Source organism: Nematostella vectensis, chromosome 4 (genome assembly GCF_932526225.1).
Source record: "Nematostella vectensis chromosome 4, jaNemVect1.1, whole genome shotgun sequence".
Classification (NCBI taxonomy): domain Eukaryota; kingdom Metazoa; phylum Cnidaria; class Anthozoa; order Actiniaria; family Edwardsiidae; genus Nematostella; species Nematostella vectensis.
In genome coordinates this window covers 14966841-14986242 of record NC_064037.1, presented here as the reverse complement: position 1 = coordinate 14986242, position 19402 = coordinate 14966841, and the positions used below count along the sequence as shown (strand labels likewise).

General features: G+C 42.0%; 1 protein-coding gene and 1 long non-coding RNA gene across 2 annotated transcripts; both read right to left on the bottom strand.

The window, feature by feature from the left end:
* Nucleotides 1–9797: 9797 nt before the first annotated feature.
* LOC125561836 lies at nt 9798–13001 on the bottom strand. The gene is made up of 2 exons (XR_007307520.1): nt 12249–13001; nt 9798–10026 (listed from the first exon to the last, which is right to left on the bottom strand). It is a non-coding gene; the product is annotated as an uncharacterized LOC125561836 (long non-coding RNA).
* Nucleotides 13002–13164: 163 nt separating this feature from the next.
* Nucleotides 13165–16120, bottom strand: LOC125561835. The gene is made up of 2 exons (XM_048726376.1): nt 15113–16120; nt 13165–14110 (listed from the first exon to the last, which is right to left on the bottom strand). Exons 1-2 carry the CDS (start codon nt 15228–15230, stop codon nt 13200–13202), a joined length of 1029 nt encoding a protein of 342 aa, XP_048582333.1. The 5' UTR covers nt 15231–16120; the 3' UTR covers nt 13165–13199.
* Between the last annotated feature and the right edge of the window lie 3282 nt (nt 16121–19402).

Genomic DNA, 19402 nt, shown 5'->3' with positions numbered 1-19402 from the left:
GCAGCTTTTAAGAGCTGCGTACTGACCCCTTCTTGTTGTTGTTGCTCGCTTGTTGTCTAATAATAACTTCATCGTCATTCGAGGACTCGCCATTTTGAATAATCGGTAAGTACTTCATGTAACCATATTTAAGTGTATCATTTTCGTGTATCCATATTATCAGATTATAGTGTTATATTGTATTGTATTGTCCTGTATTTCCCTGTAATCTCCTGTTTTTCCCTGTATTCTCCTGTATTTCCCTGTATTCTCCTGTATTCCCCTGTATTTCCCTGTATTTTCCTGTGTTCTCCTGTATTTCCCTGTATTCTCTTGCATTTCCCTGTATTCTCCTGTTTTTTCCTGTATTCTCCTGTATTTCCCTGTACTTCCCTGTATTTTCCCGTATTTCCCTAAATTTTCCTGTGTTCTCCTGTATTCCCCTGTATTTCCCTGTATTTCCCTGTATTCTCCTGTATTTCCCTGTATTTTCTTGTATTCTCCTGTATTCTCCTGTATTTCCCTGTATTTTTCTGTATTCTCCTGTATTTTCCTGTATTCTCCTGTATTTCCCTGTATTTCCCTGTATTCTCCTGTATTTCCCTGTATTTTCCTGTATTCTCCTGTATTCTCCTGTATTTCCCTGTATTTCCCTGTATTCTCCTGTATTTCCCTGTATTCTCCTGTATTCCCCTGTATTTTCCTGTATTCTCCTGTATTTCCCTGTATTTTCCTGTATTCTCTTGTATTTCCCTGTATTCTCCTGTATTTTCCTGTATTCTCCTGTATTTTCCTGTATTCTCTTGTATTTCCCGGTATTTTCCTGTATTTGCCTGCATTTCCATGTATTCTCCTGTATTTTCCTGTATTCTCCTGTATTCCCCTGTATTCTCCTGTATTTCCCTGTATTCTCCTGTATTCCCCTGTATTCTCCTGTATTCCCCTGTATTTCCCTGTTTATTACTGTATACTTTTAGTGTGTTTTTCTTGAGAGACACGAAGGTCTGAAGGACATTAGTCCTTTTTGCTCCGGGAAATAAATTATTTTTGTGCTTCTGTGAAATCTTGAAAATGGCGCCTTTGCGAGTGTGATCCTCTCGCTTACAAAAACGCGTGAATTAGAACTTTTCTATCCGGTATAATTTTGAAAGAAAAAACATTTTGCACACCTCCTCTCCGGCAATGTGTGGAAATGGCGTGGTTTCGGAGTTTTCTAGCTCAACTGTTTTTTTTGTAAAAGGTGGACAACCGTCCATTCCTGAGCGTATTATAAATAGTATAGATTATTTCCCTTTAATGCGCTAAAACTACGTATACATATTCTAAAGCTCTCAACAGAAAATAAATTCTTACAAAAGCATCTAGTAATCGACATAACAAATTGTAACACGGTCAGCGGGCTTTCTGCACGCCAGCGGGCATTAAATGGGAAACAGCGGGCCTTATGTACGCTAACGAGCATTGAGCGGACTTCAGCGGGCGGGCCTTTGCAAGACACGAGCAGGCTTCAAGAGACATCAGTAAGGGAAAGGCACGCTAGCGGGCCTTGAGGTCATTTAGACTTGCGGGCTGAGCGAGCTTTTAGGTCTTTTTACAAACGGGCTGATTGTGCACGCTAGCGGGCCTTGAGGTCTTCTAGACAAGCGGGCTGATTGCACGCTAGCGGGCCTTGAGTTCTTTTTAACAAGCGGGCTGATTGCGCTCTAGCGGGCCTTCAGGTCTTCTAGACAAGCGGGCTGATTGCACGCTAGCGGGCCTTGAGGTCATTAAGACGTGCGGGCTGATTGCACGCTAGCGGGCTTTTAGGTCTTTTTAACAAGCAGGCTGATTGCACGCTAGCGGGCTTTAAGGTCTTTTTAACAAGCGGGCTGATTGCACGCTAGCGGGCTTTTAGGTCTTTTTAACAAGCGGGCTGATTGCACGCTAGCGGGCTTTTAGGTCTTCTTAACAAGCAGGCTGATTGCACTCTAGCGGGCCCTGAAGTTTTTTTAAACAAGCGGGCTGATTACATATACGCTAGCGGGCTTTTAAGTCTTTTTAAGAAGCGGGCTGATTGCACGCTAGCGGGCATTGAGGTCTCTTTGACAAGCGGGCTGATTGCCCGCTAGCGGGCCCTGAAGTTTTTTTTAAACAAGCGGGCTGATTACATATACGCTAGCGGGCTTTTAAGTCTTTTTAAGAAGCGGGCTGATTGCACGCTAGCGGGCATTGAGGTCTCTTTGACAAGCGGGCTGATTGCCCGCTAGCGGGCCCTGAAGTTTTTTTAAACAAGCGGGCTGATTACATATACGCTAGCGGGCTTTTAAGCCTTTTTAAGAAGCGGGCTGATTGCACGCTAGCGGGCCTTGATGTCTTTTTGACAAGCGGGCTGATTGCGCGCTAGCGGGCCTTGAGGTCTTTTTGACAAGCGGGCTGATTGCAACGCCATCAGGCAAAATCTACGCTTGTTACGCCATCGGTTACCAACATCATGCACATATCCTATTCGAAATTTTATTTGATAATTTGCCGAGAAGTTTCCACTCTTGAAACCAGTTTTCGATTTTTTTAAGCAAAGCTTGATAATTTTGTTGACTATACTTTGTTGTCGTTTTTTGTGTAAATATAGAGATATTTATCCCCCGCATTAAATTCACACAAACCTTTTTGTAATCTCTTGACTTCGAAAAGAAACAGTGGTTCTGGAATTTCGGCCCATTTGTCGATTTCATACAGCACGCGGGGGTACACCCTTGACCTCACTTTGACTTTAAAGCAGCATCTCTCACAAAATTCCTAAAAATATCCCAAGGTATTGGAATGACCTAATACCACAGTTGAGATATCAAGTCTAGGAATGCTTACAGCCATGGTACGTGAAATCAATCAGTCGCAGGCTTAAAGTGTGGTTTCCATATGATCGCAAATTCGCAGGTTGAGTCACGCCTGCGATTATATGGAAACCAGCCAAAAGAAGGCGAGGTTGCTAGCAAGGGCCTTGTGTAAAGTATTTGTTCAGCTCAAGAGATCTCTTGATAAGTCTCTATAGCTAAGTCTCTGCTAAGCCACTATGTATAGTTAAGAGAATATAGAAGTGCTACTTAGATGAGGATTGACAAATAACAAACTTGACGCATGGATCTATGCCGAGTATGTCTTACACGCAGACTTGCGACCTTAATAAAAAAACTAGACTCATTTAAAAAGGGATTTAAAGACTTGAACAAGAGAGTCTTTCCCACACGCGTCTGAACTTCAGGCATGAAGAAGCCATTTTTTTCAATTAACAAAAAGATCTCATTTTTGCGTGCGTTCTGTCCTTTGATAGATGCACAGATGACGTCACAGGGTGTCATTAACAAAAAAAAGTACGTGACTATTGTTAATGACACACTGTGGCGTCTGCTATGTATCTATCAGAGGACAGACGCAAAAAAATGCGATCTATTTGTTTAACACAACAATGAAAATGTCTTCTTACGCTGCAATCTAGGTTTGGGGAGCTTGCCACATGCTGAAGCCAAGCGTGTGTGTCCTCTAATAACACATGGAACCCTGACCAATCAGAGCGCGCGATTTACTAGTGTCGTTGTATAATCCATATTAGCTTTTCCTATTCGCGAATATTTCAAAACAACTTTTTCAGCGCAAATGGTAATTGTGAAGAGAGATACTTTCAACAAAATAAATCCCGGCTGTTTTGTCTTGATTAGTCTTGTCACATCCGGGATTATTACCGAGGGTAGTCTTAATTGACAATATGTTATGTTAACATGTGTTTTATTTATTCGTGAGCACCGCGAAACGCACCGCGAAAAGATACTGGAGAGGACGCCTCTCGTACAATAGCCGTCGGTTCCTTTCGTTCCCGAATGATTGTCCATATTCAAAACACTAGCACCGAGAAGCTGATACACTCTTCTAAGAATTTAGGCTGTCAGTAGATTTTTCCTTGGTTATCCTCCAGCATCGTTTATGAATTTAAAAAGTCGCATTTGATATTTTTTTTTTTTTTTATCACCCGCTAAAAGTGATGTGGAGTGATCTCATTCTTGCGTGCGTCTTCGATGGATTCACAGATAACGTCACAGGGTGTCATGAACAAAAATTTACGCAACGAGACGCAGTCGAGTGTCCGGGGCCCACCCTGACCGGACCTCAGGGTTGAAATGAATTTTGCTGACGATCACCCTCGTCTGTTTTTATTGAAATGCCCCTCCCGGCAAAAGATGCGATCACTATTGCATTCATAGTTATCAACACATAACTCATCAAAAGCGATTCTTCCTATTATACTTAGTAAATCGTCTTTATTTCAGGATTATAACATGATAGGTTTATCAATCGGCTTTGCGTTTATCTCATCATCGCAGTCTAGAACAACCAAGAAATTGGCTAAAATATACTACTATACTACTACAATCCTATACTGTATATATATATATATTCGTTCTGTAATTTATCATTCTGCAAAAACTTCCATGCATATTAATCTATATATAAATCTTGTAAAAATAGGTAAAATTGCAAAAAATACCTACTTACACTCGCCATAAGAGGCATAATAATATTTGTCTTACAAATATTATTGTATTTTACACAAGGGATACTGTATCCAAATAAATCAAACTTCGTTTATCATTCTATAGAAAATGGCGTTTGTCACTTAAATACATCGACAAGGCGACAGTTAGCCATCCACTCTGCCATGCTCTCTTTCATGCTTTTCCTATTCAAAGACCTTAGTGTTTTGCTTATCCATTCATGCAAGATTGGTCGCTTTTGCGGCGAACCGAAGCCCTCTATTATAGTGTTTAAGGAACGTTTAGGTTACGCTTTAAATGATAAGTGACTAAACTTCGAGAATAGGATGCGTTTAGCTGAAAACCTTTCAGCACGCTAGTAATTACTTAACCGTGTGTCTTTCTTTTCAGTTATGACTCACTTTGGATAAAAAGAGAGTTTTTTTGTAAATGTTCTAATGACGGATACAGCATTTGCATATTTTTGCCAACTCCTTTGAATAAAACTTACTCATAATGCCGTAGCAAATGGGATGGAGAGCATTGGGCACGCAAGTTAAAACGTACACATACGCCCTTAGAATATCAAAATAATAGAAATTGTGCCACGACAAACCAGCAAAATTTTCCAGTAAGAAAAACGTTTGATAAGGGAAGTAGCATACCAGAAATATGATGACAATCGCGTAAATCATCTTTAAAAGGTCCACTTCATATTCGGCGATCTCACTTTCGGTCTCGTCATCTCTCTGATAAGAGTCATCATGCTTTTTTGTCTGCGGCTGAGCTATTTTGTTAGGTTTCACATTAGGGCTCGTGTCGATGTCAAATGCTTCTGTGCATGTTTCTGTGCTAGATGGGTTAGTGTAAACAGTCAACTTTACATCCCGGTGTTTGTCGGTGGAAAGGTGCATTTTGGGGCAGAAACCCAGGCGGAGGAGGATAATGCTATATGATACCACCATGATTACCGCCGAGACTACGAAATTGAGCATGAAGTGGAATAGAATAAGTACACGGTAAGGCTTAGACGGGTAGTCTTGAAGTTTGTCCCCGGGAAACATCGTTAAGCACCAAGACACCCCATTGGTTGTATCAATCACTTTGTTATACATGAAAAGAGGCACAACAGCAAAAAGCGAGGAAGTCCACAGTCCACAGCAGACAGCCAAAGCAGAGAGTTTCTTGAAGCGCGTTCTTCGAATTTTGAGTGGCCACAAGACGACGCTGCATCTGTAGAAGGCGAGGGCGGATAGCGTTCCAGTAACAACTAACCCTGCGAGCTGTTGTAACGGCGCTATGATATGACAAGCGACTTCTCCAAATGGCCAGCTCTTCAATTCCATGTATGCAAACAGGAACGGCAAACAGCTCGTGCTGACCATCTCGCTAAGCGCTAGGTTACTGACGAGATAGTACGTTATAGTCTTTGGTCCTTTTTGGATCCACACCGCTCTGAGCAAAAGAGGGTTTCCGACAAGCGAGACGAGGATAATAAGGGTGACTAAAAATAAGCGTAGCGTGTGCAGCAGGACCGACTCGACGTACTGTGACACACCATGGTTGTGCTCTGAACTTGAATTGAGCAAGAACAAGCTCTCATTAGTATGATGCATTATTGACAAACGCTTCCGATAAAGAGAATCTCCCTTGTTAAGCGCAATGTACTGTTCGTAGTTGAGATGTGAGCAGGTTCGTTCCTCTTTCTCGTCTGGCGCGACTAAGGCGTTGCGTCTGACTTATATCCTTTAAAAAATATGCTGGAATTGTTATTGAAAGAAGACCGTTAACAACAAGTGGGCCTTGAAAGGTGCCACTATTAGCCTCGTAACCATCTAAAGAATGATCATTAAGCATATTTCTAATAAGGGGATAATAAGGAGGAGTGTAATTGTGAGGCGAATGACATGACATGACATAAAGTAACATTGTAACTTTATCACCTGTTTTGTGAAACTTGCAATTATTGCATTAAGATTTCTAGTTTAAACTCAATATACCATTTGTCTTGTTTGTGTTTTTTTATATGCAAAAGAACATACACATACTCTTGGAATCCCTGAAAGCTGTCGTGGGCGGGACACAGGGAAAGCCTGCAACCTTAATGATCCTTGAAACATTAACTCCTGCGTAAAACACAATACTTAGCGTGTTATGGTTCTAGAACAACATACACTTGAGTTGGAGCCGTGCTCTGTTGTGTCAACCTTACCGCTTTTAGAGTGGTAGAAGCCTAAATAAATAAATAAATAAATAAATAAATAAATAAATAAATAAATAAATAAATAAATAAATAAATAAATAAATGAATGAATGAATGAATGAATGAATGATTGAATGAATGAATAAATAAATAAATAAATAAATAAATAAATAAATAAATAAATAAATAAATAAATAAATAAATAAATAAATAAAAATAAATAAATAAATAAGATTGCGTTACTTTTGTTAGGAATGTGTTATTTCTCTTTATCGTGATGGCCGCGTTGGCCGCGTTGCATCCCTTTAATTTATAGCACTCTTCAGTCTGCTATAGCTAGTTGACTGTGCGCACTTAAAGCCGGCGATTATCACCAGGTTACTTCCGGTGGATTACGTTAACAATCTCGTTTTAAAGGAAAACGCAAAAAAAAAAAATTCAAAATATTGAAAGCAGATTCCTATTGCAAGTTTCTTCGAGGATGTGATTGATAATTTAGAGCGGATGGCATGTTAAATATCTCGGATTGTAATAGATTTTTTTGTCTTTTAACGGTCGAGGTTTCCGTCGGAAGTGAACTGGTGATAATGCGGCTTTAAGAAATCAACCTTTGCTTTACCTTAACAATGGGATCATTGCTTACCGTGGCTAGACACGTGATTTGCCTGCACGTGCCGGTATTTCTTAGTGTCTTCTAATCATTTCTCACGATTATCGACAGAGAATTACAACACTCAAATCCCAAATCTGTCGCCAATACTGTTCGAGACGTGATCAGGTCAAGCTCAGGGTCAGTTTGATACTCTCTTAATCAATGCCACTTCTAGCTCTTATTTATAGCCAAAACTCGTAGCCTCTTCCCTGCTAGCAGAGGCCTCTTTTCTCTGTATTTCGCTGGTCTGGCGCGGAAAAGCTAGCGTGCAACCAGGGTCGTATGGGGTAATTTTTAACAAGTTGCAGTCAAAGCATTCAGAAGCTGAATGAGGGCCTGGCCCCGCATCCCCGTGAAGATTTCATAGCTCCCGCTTTTGGGTTTGAAATTGGCGTCAATGCGTCAGACTTTTGAGAATATTACACGATCCTCTGTCATCCTCGATATGAAATAGGACTTCAGTCGTCGCGTGGCACTGACCGACATAACAATATGGAAATCATTTGTAGACTACCATGATAAAGAAACTTATGGTTTTTTTTTATCCTCATCATATATATAAAACTGAAGCCGAAGGGGTAAACATTTGAATTTTTACCCCTCGTTATGCCAATAAGTGACTGCAGGGCTAAAGACTGCGTACGCCCCTGGCAACGAAGCATCACGACAACCGAGAACAAGCCCTGGTCTCGTTCCGGAAATGAGTTATTGTCAATCGTCCATCTAAACGCATAGACGAATCGCATCTTGATTGGTCAAGGTGGTATGATTGACTAGGCGCTATCCCCGAACGGGAAAGGTCCAGACCTATTGAACTAAATACAATAACTGTAATCAAACTTGGTTTGGCAGTTAATCACGATTGTTCTACTTGCTGCAGGCTATAAAAAACCAACAATAAAGCAGTACACTCTTGTAATATATTTTTTTTGAATGTATAAGAACATTTTTATAAGAACATCCAGCCTGAATTCAGCCTAAATAACAAGTTAAGTCTCACTTGAGTCTCAGACAGTAAGAAAGTATTGTTATGTTCAGTGTGAAGCCTTCTAAACTGCAGAATAAAACTGTCTGTGTTCATGATAACCTAATGATCACTTGTGTATTTCTAATTCTAACACAGCAAAATTCAAAACAGCATGAATAAGACCACAGGCAAACCAGACGAAATGTTCGTGTATCGAATATCAAAGAGTGGAAGTTGTAAATGCCAGCTCGTGGAGCTTCCTACCCTGTTGTATTTTATTACGAGTGGGGAAAAGGTGAATCGAGATAAGAGAGGAAAATGAATCACGGCTAAAACGGAACCAGATCAATCTATGACAACAACTCCAATAAATTGGCTTTAAAACAGATATATTCGGTACACAGACACGAACATTTCGTCTGGTTTGCCCGTGATTTGGACAGGGGGTTCGGGTACTACCCGTGAGCTCGCCCCAGGCTCTTTTAGACCATTTGGAAAAAACACTGCCATTGATTGATATGAGAGCCAAACAGACTACAAAATTAAGAAGAAATGATTGATACATGTATTTTTTTAAATATTGTGCCAAAATATAAGAATAGAAGCTGCGAATATTATCATATCGTTTCGAGTTCTATAAAATTGGGAAATCGGAAAATCATGAAGAAAATAATCGATACGTGTTTTTTTGTTGTTGTAAATATTGTGCCAAAATATAAGAATAAAGAGGTTGCGAATATCATTATAGCAGAAATTCTAAACATTCATGAGATGTGTATCAACTAATAACGACAAAATAGGCTTGTGGATAAACAACCTGATAACCCGTTGCGCTTTTGTCATTTTACGGTAATTTGTTTCACATAACCAAGTTTCTTGTGCCATCAAAAGATGATGAGATGTACGATTTTGATACTCCCGTATCACACCCGCCGCCATCTTGGACTGAATGCGCCACGGGACCACAATCAGCGACAAAAATGATGAAAAATTTAACGCCCTAAACGTAGTTTCAAATGGAAATCTAAATTATGTAGCATAGTGACTTTGATATCCTCCCACCAAACCCCCTCCCCCAAATCAATGTTGGATTATTTTACTGACAGCCCAAGACCGCAGCTTTAGTAGTAGTGTTTTGGCGCAGCTGGCGCAAGATTTGATCGATCGCGCAAAAGTTTTTTTGATCGCGGTCTGCGCATGCGCGAGTTCGCCAAAGATCTCTTGCATGCGCGAACACGGCCACACCTACCCGTCAATCATTTGTCACGTGATAGCCACGCCCACCTGCCAATCATTTGTCACGTATCGCACCTAGGCAGAGGGTTTAGCTGTCGTTTGTCCCAAGGCTTGGCGGAGGTGTGCGTAGACTTTAGACCCCACCGCCCCCCACGCGGACCCCTTCGAAAGTCTTAGCAACCACACACATCACACCCAGAGGGAGCTCGAGGGGCTAGCCTCTCGGCTTCACATCTAAAAAATTTTTGAAAAAGTGGCTTAAAGACATGAACAGTTTAATAAAATGGAGGAACGAACGGTTGAACGTATGGCTGAAGATCAGTCACCACCATCACATAATACTCTCGACGGACCGATGCCTGAGGTTAACATCCCCATTCTCGTGTCGGGATTTGCACTGTTTGATCAAGCCCTCGCCAAATACGAGACTAGTAGAGCCTCCTTGGGAGACGAGGGTAGTAGTGACGCCCTTTGCAATCATGACGACCTAGTCACAGAAAACGGGGTCACTAGTTGCTTAGAGTGTGGGGAACAGATGCAGCGCGTGATCGCGCACGAAAGGGAATGGCGTTTTTACGGACATTCCGACGGCAAACGGTCTTCGAATCCAAGTCGGGTCCAGGTACGTAGGTCTGAGGATAGAAATATTGACAAGGATGTGGAAAACATGGGTTTTAGTGGGGTAATTGTAGCCAAAGCTAACGAGATATACACTCAGGTGACGAGGGGCCAGATTTTTCGCGGCGACCCGCGGAAGGCGATCGTCTTTGCATGCATCTACTACGCCTACAAGATGTCCGGTAAGTGTCAGACACCGAAAAACTTGATGGAAACTTTTGGATTGAGCAAGAAGAGTTGCCTTAAGGGTCTAAAAATCTTTAGTGTTAGCGCACCTAAAGATTACTTACTACACGGGGCGTCTCCCACCGTTGTGCATCACATTCACGATGTGATGGGTAGATTCTCGGCTTCTCTTACACAAAAGGAGGAGGTAGTTCAGCTTTACTACAGGACTAAGAATCGCTCGTCTAAGTTGAATCGCGCTCGCCCACAATCCTTTGCGGCCGCTTTAACCTATTACTGGATACGGCAAAAAAAGATCGATATTACGCTTAAAAATTTCTCCGAAAGAGCCGGCATCTCCGAGTTAACCATCGGTAGGAAAGCGAAAGAAGTGGCTACAGTCCTGGGTACACCTGATGTGGTATGATATTTCCTGATTTCCAGAGAAATCAGGATTTCCAGAAAACTATCAGTTCGGAGTAGATGTAAATTGGCGCATCTAAAAAAATTCGAAAAAATGGTTTAAAGACGTGGGCGGTACAATAAATAATGTCGGAATTGTCAATGTGGGAGGCCGCGAGGCGTGGAGACACCGGGTACTTGAAGAGGTGTAGGGAGTCGATGTGGTCACGTGGGGATCGTCAAGCGGTGTAAAGATTGGGGTGCCACCAGCTTCAACAAGGCTATACAGGACGCGGCGGGTGAGGGTCACGTGGAGATCGTCAAGCTTTTGAAAGGGTGGGGCGCGACGGGGTTTGATTTGGCTATGGAGTCCGCGGCGGCTGGTGGGCACGTCGAGATCGTTAGGCTGTGTAAAGAGTGGGGCGCTGTGGAGTTTGACTGGGCTATGTCTGAAGCAGCGAAGTGCGGTCACGTTGAGGTCGTTAAATTGTGTAAAGAGTGGGGTGCCACCAACTTTGACGAGTCCATAGCGTCCGCCGCTGCGGACGGACACGTTGAAATTGTCAAGCTGTGCAAAGAGTGGGGCGCGACGAACTTCAACTCGGCCCTGTTATGGGCGGCGGAGCACGGTCACGCCAACGTCGTCGAGTTGTGCAAGGGTTGGGGTGCGACAGACTTTGAGAAACCAATGTGGGAGGCATATGAGGGCGGCTTTGGTGAAGAAGCCGAGGTGTGGGAGCGCGAGAGTGGTTTCGATAAGACCGTGGCGCTGTGCCGTGGAGGTCTTTGGTGGGACGCTATACACGAGGAACTGTTCAAGTACCACCACAAACGCAGATTTCTCAGGGACCTTGAGGACGAGCTTTTACCCAAGACTTGGCATCCAGATAGGTTTTGGGATTGGTGTCTTGATGAGCAAGAGAAGGAAATGTTGGAAGAGTGTTTCGATGGGTAGGCGTGAGAGACATGCTTTGGTATGTGGTGTCAAAAAATTGAAAAGCGGTTTAAAGACGTGAACAGTTTAATAAAATGGAGAGACGAACAGTTGAACGTACGGTTGAAGAGCAGCCACCACCGCCGTCGGGTAGTCCCGAAGAACCCATCCTGTGCTCGATTTGTTTAGAGGAGGTGCAAAAAGAAACAAGCGCCGAGTTAGAATGCGGGCACGGAAATCATCTGAAATGTGTGCTTAGACTCCGCTCTGCGACCTGTCCAGTATGTAGGAGACCGTTAGTGAGCGATAAGCTATGCGTATGTGACCTGAATATTATGAGTATTGGATACAAAGAGCTCTCCGGCGAAGAATCTTTCGATTATGAAGATCACAGGAGGGAGTGCGAATCGTTTCATGCCTACTGCCTAAGTGTAGGATCGAGGTTCAGAGAGAAAGCATTAGAGTTCATGATGGAGACGGGGATTCAGCAAGCCATGAACGAGAGTCGATACGTCATAGACGAGAGTCGTAACGAGTATGGCTTGCCGACCGTGCGGGATTTCCCGCGCGAAGTGAAATTTTTAGTTTACCTTGGACTGTTTGGCGGTGAGAATGATACCGAGACGCGGCGTGAAATCTTCCCGTTGATTGACGAGGGTGGTGATGTATTCGCCTCGTTTCTTAGAGGTAAAACCTTTGTGGTTGATAGAGATTTCGTTCGCGAGTTGGACTACCAGATGTATCTTATGATGTGGGCAGAAGAGGAAAGGTTAGGGACGCGATGCGAGACGTTCGAACGGTCAAGATGGGATAGTTTACCGTTCGTAGATTGGTTTTTAACACCTCGTACTACCAGCCGACTTTAGCTCACATCTAAAAAAATTGAAAAGCGGTTTAAAGATGTGAACAGTTTGATAAAATGGAGGAACAAACGGTTGAACGTACGGCTGAAGAGCAGCCACCACCACCACATAATATTCTTGATGAACCGACACCTAACACTTATAAATGTCCTCACGGCAAAGTAAAATATTATTGCAAAGATTGTCACGGATCTCAAATATGCTCCCATAATCGGAGAAAAACGCGGTGTAGAGATTGCAATGGTAGTAGTATTTGTGAGCACAGACGAGTGAGATATATCTGTAAAGACTGCAAGGGGAAAGGGATATGTGAGCACAACAAACAGAAATTCTTTTGTAAGTTATGCGGAGGGTCTCAAATATGCAAACACGGCAGACAAAAGCATCATTGTAGAACGTGTAGCGAAAATTAATATTGATCCAGTTAGTTTTGTAACGTGTCTCGCGTTACAAAATGCGTATTGCTTCTGACCCTACTTCGCAAGAGAGGCTCGTATGATGATGTGACGTCATACATTCCTAACCACCCCAACAACGAGCGGTTCTGAAAATAGGTTTTGTATCTACATCGAGAGTTCGTGGTTGTTAGGGAGATCTGGTATGCAGTCTATTGTTTAGCACGTGAACAGGTATTGTTTTCTTGTGATACGTCACATCCGTCCACGTGCATCTCACATGCTACCGAAATAGATACCAAGCTAAACCAGCCGTGAAGGCTGTGATCATGACAAGGTTATTTTCGTGCTGCGTGTTCAAGGGTTTAGTCACGTCCGGCTTTGGGTTTGTTTTCGCTTCAGGTTTCGGTTTGTGAGCCGTGACTGACTCGGTATGAGGTAACACAATCTTTGAATGACCCATATTATGTTTCGGGATCGTTTTTATCTCGTTATTTATTGGATTTAGCCCCAATTTCATATCAGTAGTGGCTTTTTGTAATTTGTTATTATAACCAGCGATTGAAGTGTTGTTATTTATCACAAGATACGATGGGCTCAACCAACAACCGAGGGCGAAAGCCAAGTCTAGTTTTTGCCTCGCCTGTTGTAAAGCAAACTGATACCTTTGTATACTTTTTGATATATCGTTTTCTATCACTGCGCTTTCAAAGAGTTTCGAAAAGACTTGTTTCGTTTCTTGGGCTGAACCGCTATCGCCGACGATTGACGACCGAGTTTGAACTTGTGCGCCTAGAATACAATAAACAAAGGCTTCTATGCTTTGATTTATCCTAGACAACCCAGCCTTGGTTAGTCCCTTTGATTTTTCTGGAAAGAACCACTCGTACTGAAACTCGGTTCTAGGGTCTTTCAGGTACTCGATCTCAAAGTGATTCATGTGTTCGTCGTCGCTTTTAGCAGCATCCCATTCGTCGTGTAATTGGTCAATGGTACCATAGGGTTTATACTTGTCGTTAGAAGATGACAATCCGTGATAATCGTAGTTATAAACATTTCCTAACCCATGATTTATCGGTCCAAGGAACCGGAAATCGCTGCCAGTTCGGAATTCTGTTCTTAGTTTTTGGTAAGCTGCTTCGCTGTAGAAGTTTTTATTCCAACTAAAGAGCTTATCTTTAGGAAGAGGACATTGTGAAATATGTAAGAAAGCAAGCCAAAAAGTTGGTGTGTTGGTAAGGCTTAGAAATCTAATCCCAGTAGACGCCAAATTACAACTTTATAAATCAGCAATTTTACCCAATCTCACATATTGTCACACGGTATGGCACTTTTGTAAAGCCGCTGATGCTAGAAAGTTAGAGAGAGTCCAAGAGAGGGCTCTACGCGCAATATTTAATAACAGAACTGACACTTATGCTGAACTTTTAAGGAGAGGGCGATTGTCAAGCTTAGAGAATAGAAGATTACAAGACATTCTTATATTAATGTACAAAGTTAGAAATTCCCTAGCTCCTGAGCATATTCAAAGTATATTTTTTCAGCAAGACAGGAGTTACAACTTGAGGAGCGATTTTCCTGTTCCAAGATTTAATACAATCACATATGGTAGACACAGCATAAGGTTTCTAGGCCCCTATATTTGGGGTAAAATAAGTCAGGAACTTCGTAATAAGACCAGCCTACAGGCTTTTAGGACGGGAGTGCGCACTCTTGATGTGCTTGGCCTGCTGGATGGCGCATGTGACTGCATCGCATGCTCATCCTAGTGGGGTGGGCACGTGGGGTGGTCCCGTGTGCTGTCTGGCGGTCGGGCACATGAGGAGTGTGCACCACCCTTGTATCATATTTTTATATTAATTTGTTTTGTTATTTATTTATATGTTGCTTGTTTGTTTGTTTGTTTGTTCTTGTGTCTATTTGTATACACATGTCTGTTTACTTGTATCTACGCCTGTGATAGTTCGTCTATATAGTGTTTGTGTATATAATATATTATATTAATATGTATAATACGTATAGTTTTTCTATAATATTTTTAATATTTTAAATATAGCTTGATTAGATTCTAAATCATACTATTTATTAATTATCTGACTATTTATTTTTTATAGTGTCCACAATTAGCTTTTTTAGCTAAACACTTTTGACACTTAAATAAAGTTTATGTATGTATGTATGTATGTATGTATGTATGTAGCTCATTTAATATTCGTCTGATAGTGAAAATGATATGAAATCTGTAGAACGACCCCACTTGAGAGTCGTCAATCATGTCACGCGTCACACCACATACAGCAGTAGCGCAAAACATAGCAAAATTTAAGGCTTGACTCCAATAACTGAGGTTCGGGGCGTCGAGCCACCTACTAGCCTCCTTTGCTGTTCTGAATACTAGCTCGCTGTCGGTGAATATGTCCCTAAAAACAAAGTGTGTCTTCACCTTTGGTGTTATAAAAACATCAAAAGAGACGTAGTTATTTTTCGTAGGGTTTTCGTCCCATGGCGATATTCTGTATTCTGTATTCTGCACGCGCGTCTAGTCTATATTGTTTTGGAAATCCAAACAGTTGCTGAATCGTTTCCTTGTATGCCTGTGCGTCATCGGTGACCAGAAAATCCTGGATATTCTCGGGTTTCCAGCTATTACCAGGGAAGTGATATAACGTTTTGACTAGATTCCCATTCTTGTCGAATGGATCGTATTCGTCCCCATTGAAAACGAATTGCACATCACCATGCTCGTCGGCGGAGAACCTAAAGCGTGAATAGTAAGGGTACCTTTTCACAAATTCTGTAAACTTCATCTTATATGTTCTTCATTTAACATATAAGATTTTTTTAAATCAGTTCTTTGCATATCTCAATTCGTAGATCCATCCAACGGGGGTTCTTTCGAACAGAAATTTTACCGAGCGGGTCGATTCGCCAGGTCTTTCAAAATCTCTTCTCTTACTGTTTCCCTCAGCTTGGTAATGTTTACGTTTTTTTCGTCCTCTCTTCCCGACTTTTGACGAATCTGGAGCTTTAGAGCCTCAAACTTATCCACCTCATTCAAGATCAATGAAAACTCTTCATCTGATATTTTGTTGTCTTTCAAAGCTTTAGAAACCAAATCATGTATGCTATTCACCTTTGCCCTTGCCACCGCCGCCGTTTGGTCGTGCTTAGAGACTTTTCGTGACAGTCGTTTAGAAACCGCCGCACAGCCTACAGACGTGAGACCGGAAACACCGGCCAAAGCACCTAACGGGACCCCAACGACGATACCCAAACCTGACAGAGAAGTTCCTAAACCACTAGACCCAAAAATGACGGATGCGAGTCCTAAGCCCACACTTACCTTTGAAAACACGCTCTGCGCCCGTTTATACTTTTTCCTCACATTCTCATAATGTTTAACTTCTTGTTCCAAACTTCCCAAAACATCGTGGGTCTTTTGAAGTCTGAAGTTATCACCACGTTGTGGTACATTTGGGTAGATTGAATTGTATTCTTCCATAGTTTTATTATGGAGAGAGGCTATTCTTTAAGTAATTTCTAAGATTAGACGTATCGGGTAGAGGCCACTCTCTATTGTATTTCCGTCGCCGTCCTTTACACTAAAATGGAGACTACTCACGTAACCGACTGATGTGGTACTAAGCTGTATCGGACTGTGTGGACTAAAGTTTATCTTTCCTTTATCAAGCTCTATACATGCTAGGATTTGTGAGGGCGCCCCTTGTTTGAGGGAGCTAGACGCGTTCGCAAGGTCGCAGTGGATAAAAATAGCCTCAAGACCCTTCATCCGTATCTCGTGTTGAGTGTTTGCCTCCAGCTCCTTGGTCTTGAGTCCTAACAGGCAGGCAAGCGGCTCATTCAACACGACGTTTCGGTGAGCTTCGAGTGACGAGTCTTCAATAGAGATTGGCTTTTCACCAAGACGCAAACCCTCATCTATTTGACGTTTTAGCGTTTCGATCGTATACCGCCCCGCAGGGATCCTAAGGATAATGTGTTCACCATCGGAAACAGTTCCCTCACTTGAAAGATTATTCCAGCAATGATTATAAAACGTACAACCTCGCAACGCAATAAACCGTGGCTTTTCAATAGGGTGTTTTAAATAGACGGTAAAGTCACCAACGTTCCCTTCGATGTAGAGTATCACCATTTGTTATGATCTACGTCTCCTTTTAAACCGTTCTACGAAATACAGGACGGCGGCGACGATGAGAAGCCAAGCGTTTTTAGCTAAAAAGCCAACAGCTTCACCTGCCGTTCTAAATATGAAACTAGCTATAGCACCAACCATTCCTGGGAGTATTTCTCCTAATTTTTTGCCTATTGTTTTCAGACCATTTCCAACACCTTTTGCAACACTAGTCAGCCCAGCTTTCAGATTGCTTACAATAACACCAACTATAACACCAGTGGCAGTTAAAACAGCAGCGACTGTAAATCCGTATTTCTTAAAAATCGCTTTGACACGATCTTTCAACGACATTCTCTCTTCAAGATTTTCTCTCCCCAATTGATTCTCTTCCAAAGTCTCATCTATGACAGAATTTCTTTCGCTGAGCTCTTCATTTTTACGATCTATAGCTCTTAGTCTTTCTTGGTTAGTTGTTTCACTTCGTTCCTCATTATTTTTTCTCATTTGCTCGGTGTTTCTCTCTTCTTCTTCTCTGAGTGTATTAGCTGTAGCGTCTAGTTCATCGAGTTGAATCTGAATTTGCTTGTACTTTCCGGATCTGATTTTGGTGTCAACACTCTTCCGCACCGTTTTATCCTCATTATACAACCTTTCTGGTCTAGTCCAACCACCTTTTCTTGCAGAAAAGAAGGAAATGAATTGTTTTCCTCTTTCATCCGTTGAAATCTGAACTAAATTTTCATCAAGATCTGGATATTTCGATAACAAAAGGTTTACCCTAAGTGTGTCCGTTGAAGAAGAACCTCCCATATTCTGTAATTCCATGTATTCGGGGACAACCCTCCCAGGGTTTCGTGTTTTCCATAAATCAATCAACCTCCTACTCACATAGCTTGCACCTCTACCAAATCTATTTGAAATCCTTTCATTCCATGATTCTCTTCCCTCACCATCGTTTGGAATAAGAGAATCATAATCTTCGTCTACAGTAGTATTCAAATCTTCTCTACCTTCTTCTGTTGTGGGATCAAAATCTATATCCATTTCTTATTTTGTTTGAAGATAAGAAATCTTTAAGTGATCTTTACACCGAATATGCTCAGAGCCATTTACTCGCTACATAGCCAAGAGCTACCATTCCACCTCCAACATATGCCATCTCTCCCATCTTTTGGTTGCTACTCGGTCTGTAGTAATCTGAGAGCTCAGGCTCTTTCAAATCAAAATCTGGATGTGTTTGAGCGTATAGTTTGAAAGCCTGATCGGTCTCCTTATCACTCTGGTCTGCACGAAGTTTATTATTATATTCTTCCCCCAACCAATCCTGGTATTCCTGTCTTTTTTTCTGCCAATCACCCATTGCTTGTTGATACTTTTCAAGCGCTTTATCGTGTCTTATTTTTTCTTTATCGACATGAGTAGCGTCAGAAGATAAGTATCTCGCTAGGTAACTCCCTCCAACGAATGCCGTCGCATTAAGAATAGCTCCACCAATCATCAGCGCTATACTTGCCATTTATTAATCAGTCTATAAAATCTTTAAGTCGCCTACAGCGGTTTTGGCAAAATCTTTTGTGTTTCCAGATAATCTTTCAGATACATACTACCGGACAGGACAGCAACCCATTTAGCATAGTTTGTAACACTCGATGAAGGGTCGTTGATAAATGATTCTTTCATAGCCTTTTTAGCGAGATAACCCACACCGGCGGCCAATCCAATAATGACTGCTGAGTCGGTAACCGTTTTCACAAGTTTGTTTTCAGTTGACATGATTTTATTTATTACAGATTCAGATAATCTTTAAATCACAACATTCCTATTTTCGGCGTCGCGTTCGAGAGGCTAGCCCCTCGAGCTCCCCCTAGGTGGGGGGTAGGCCTCTCGAGAGTTTCGGTCTCGTTGACGTTAATCTTAGACGGTTCGCCCTCTTTCTTTTTGTAAAAACGCATATACATATCCAATGCGGTAAACCCTATTCCAACTAGAGACAGTACAGTTGTAAACGATAGCTCTGGAATCCAGGCGTCCGCTTTGCGGTGGGGTGTCTCTGCTCGTGTAGCGTCTTCTGAACTCGCCTCCGCGTCACGTTTCATCTCCCTAGCAAGTGCTTCTCTCGCCTTCCTATTGTATTCAGCAACTTTCTTACCAGCAGCGACTTTTTTAGGATCTTTCTCCTTGCTCTTTGTCGGTTGTGGGTTCCTAGTAATCTGTTCAACCTCTTGATTTTCGTCAGACATTTCTTATTTTGATTTACAATAAGAAACATAATCTTTAAATGGCGTCTTAGTAGTTTGCTCAAGAGCTTGCTTAGGTGTGCTCAAGAGTTTGCTCAGTTGTGCTTGAAA

Coding starts and splice junctions, on each gene's coding strand:
- LOC125561835 (XM_048726376.1), bottom strand. CDS start 15,230: ATGTTTTGCGCTACTGCTGTATGTGGTGTGACGCGTGACATGATTGAC. Junction 14,111..15,112: donor ACGAATATTAAATGAGCTAC/ATACATACATAC, acceptor TACATATTTCAC/AATGTCCTCTTCCTAAAGAT.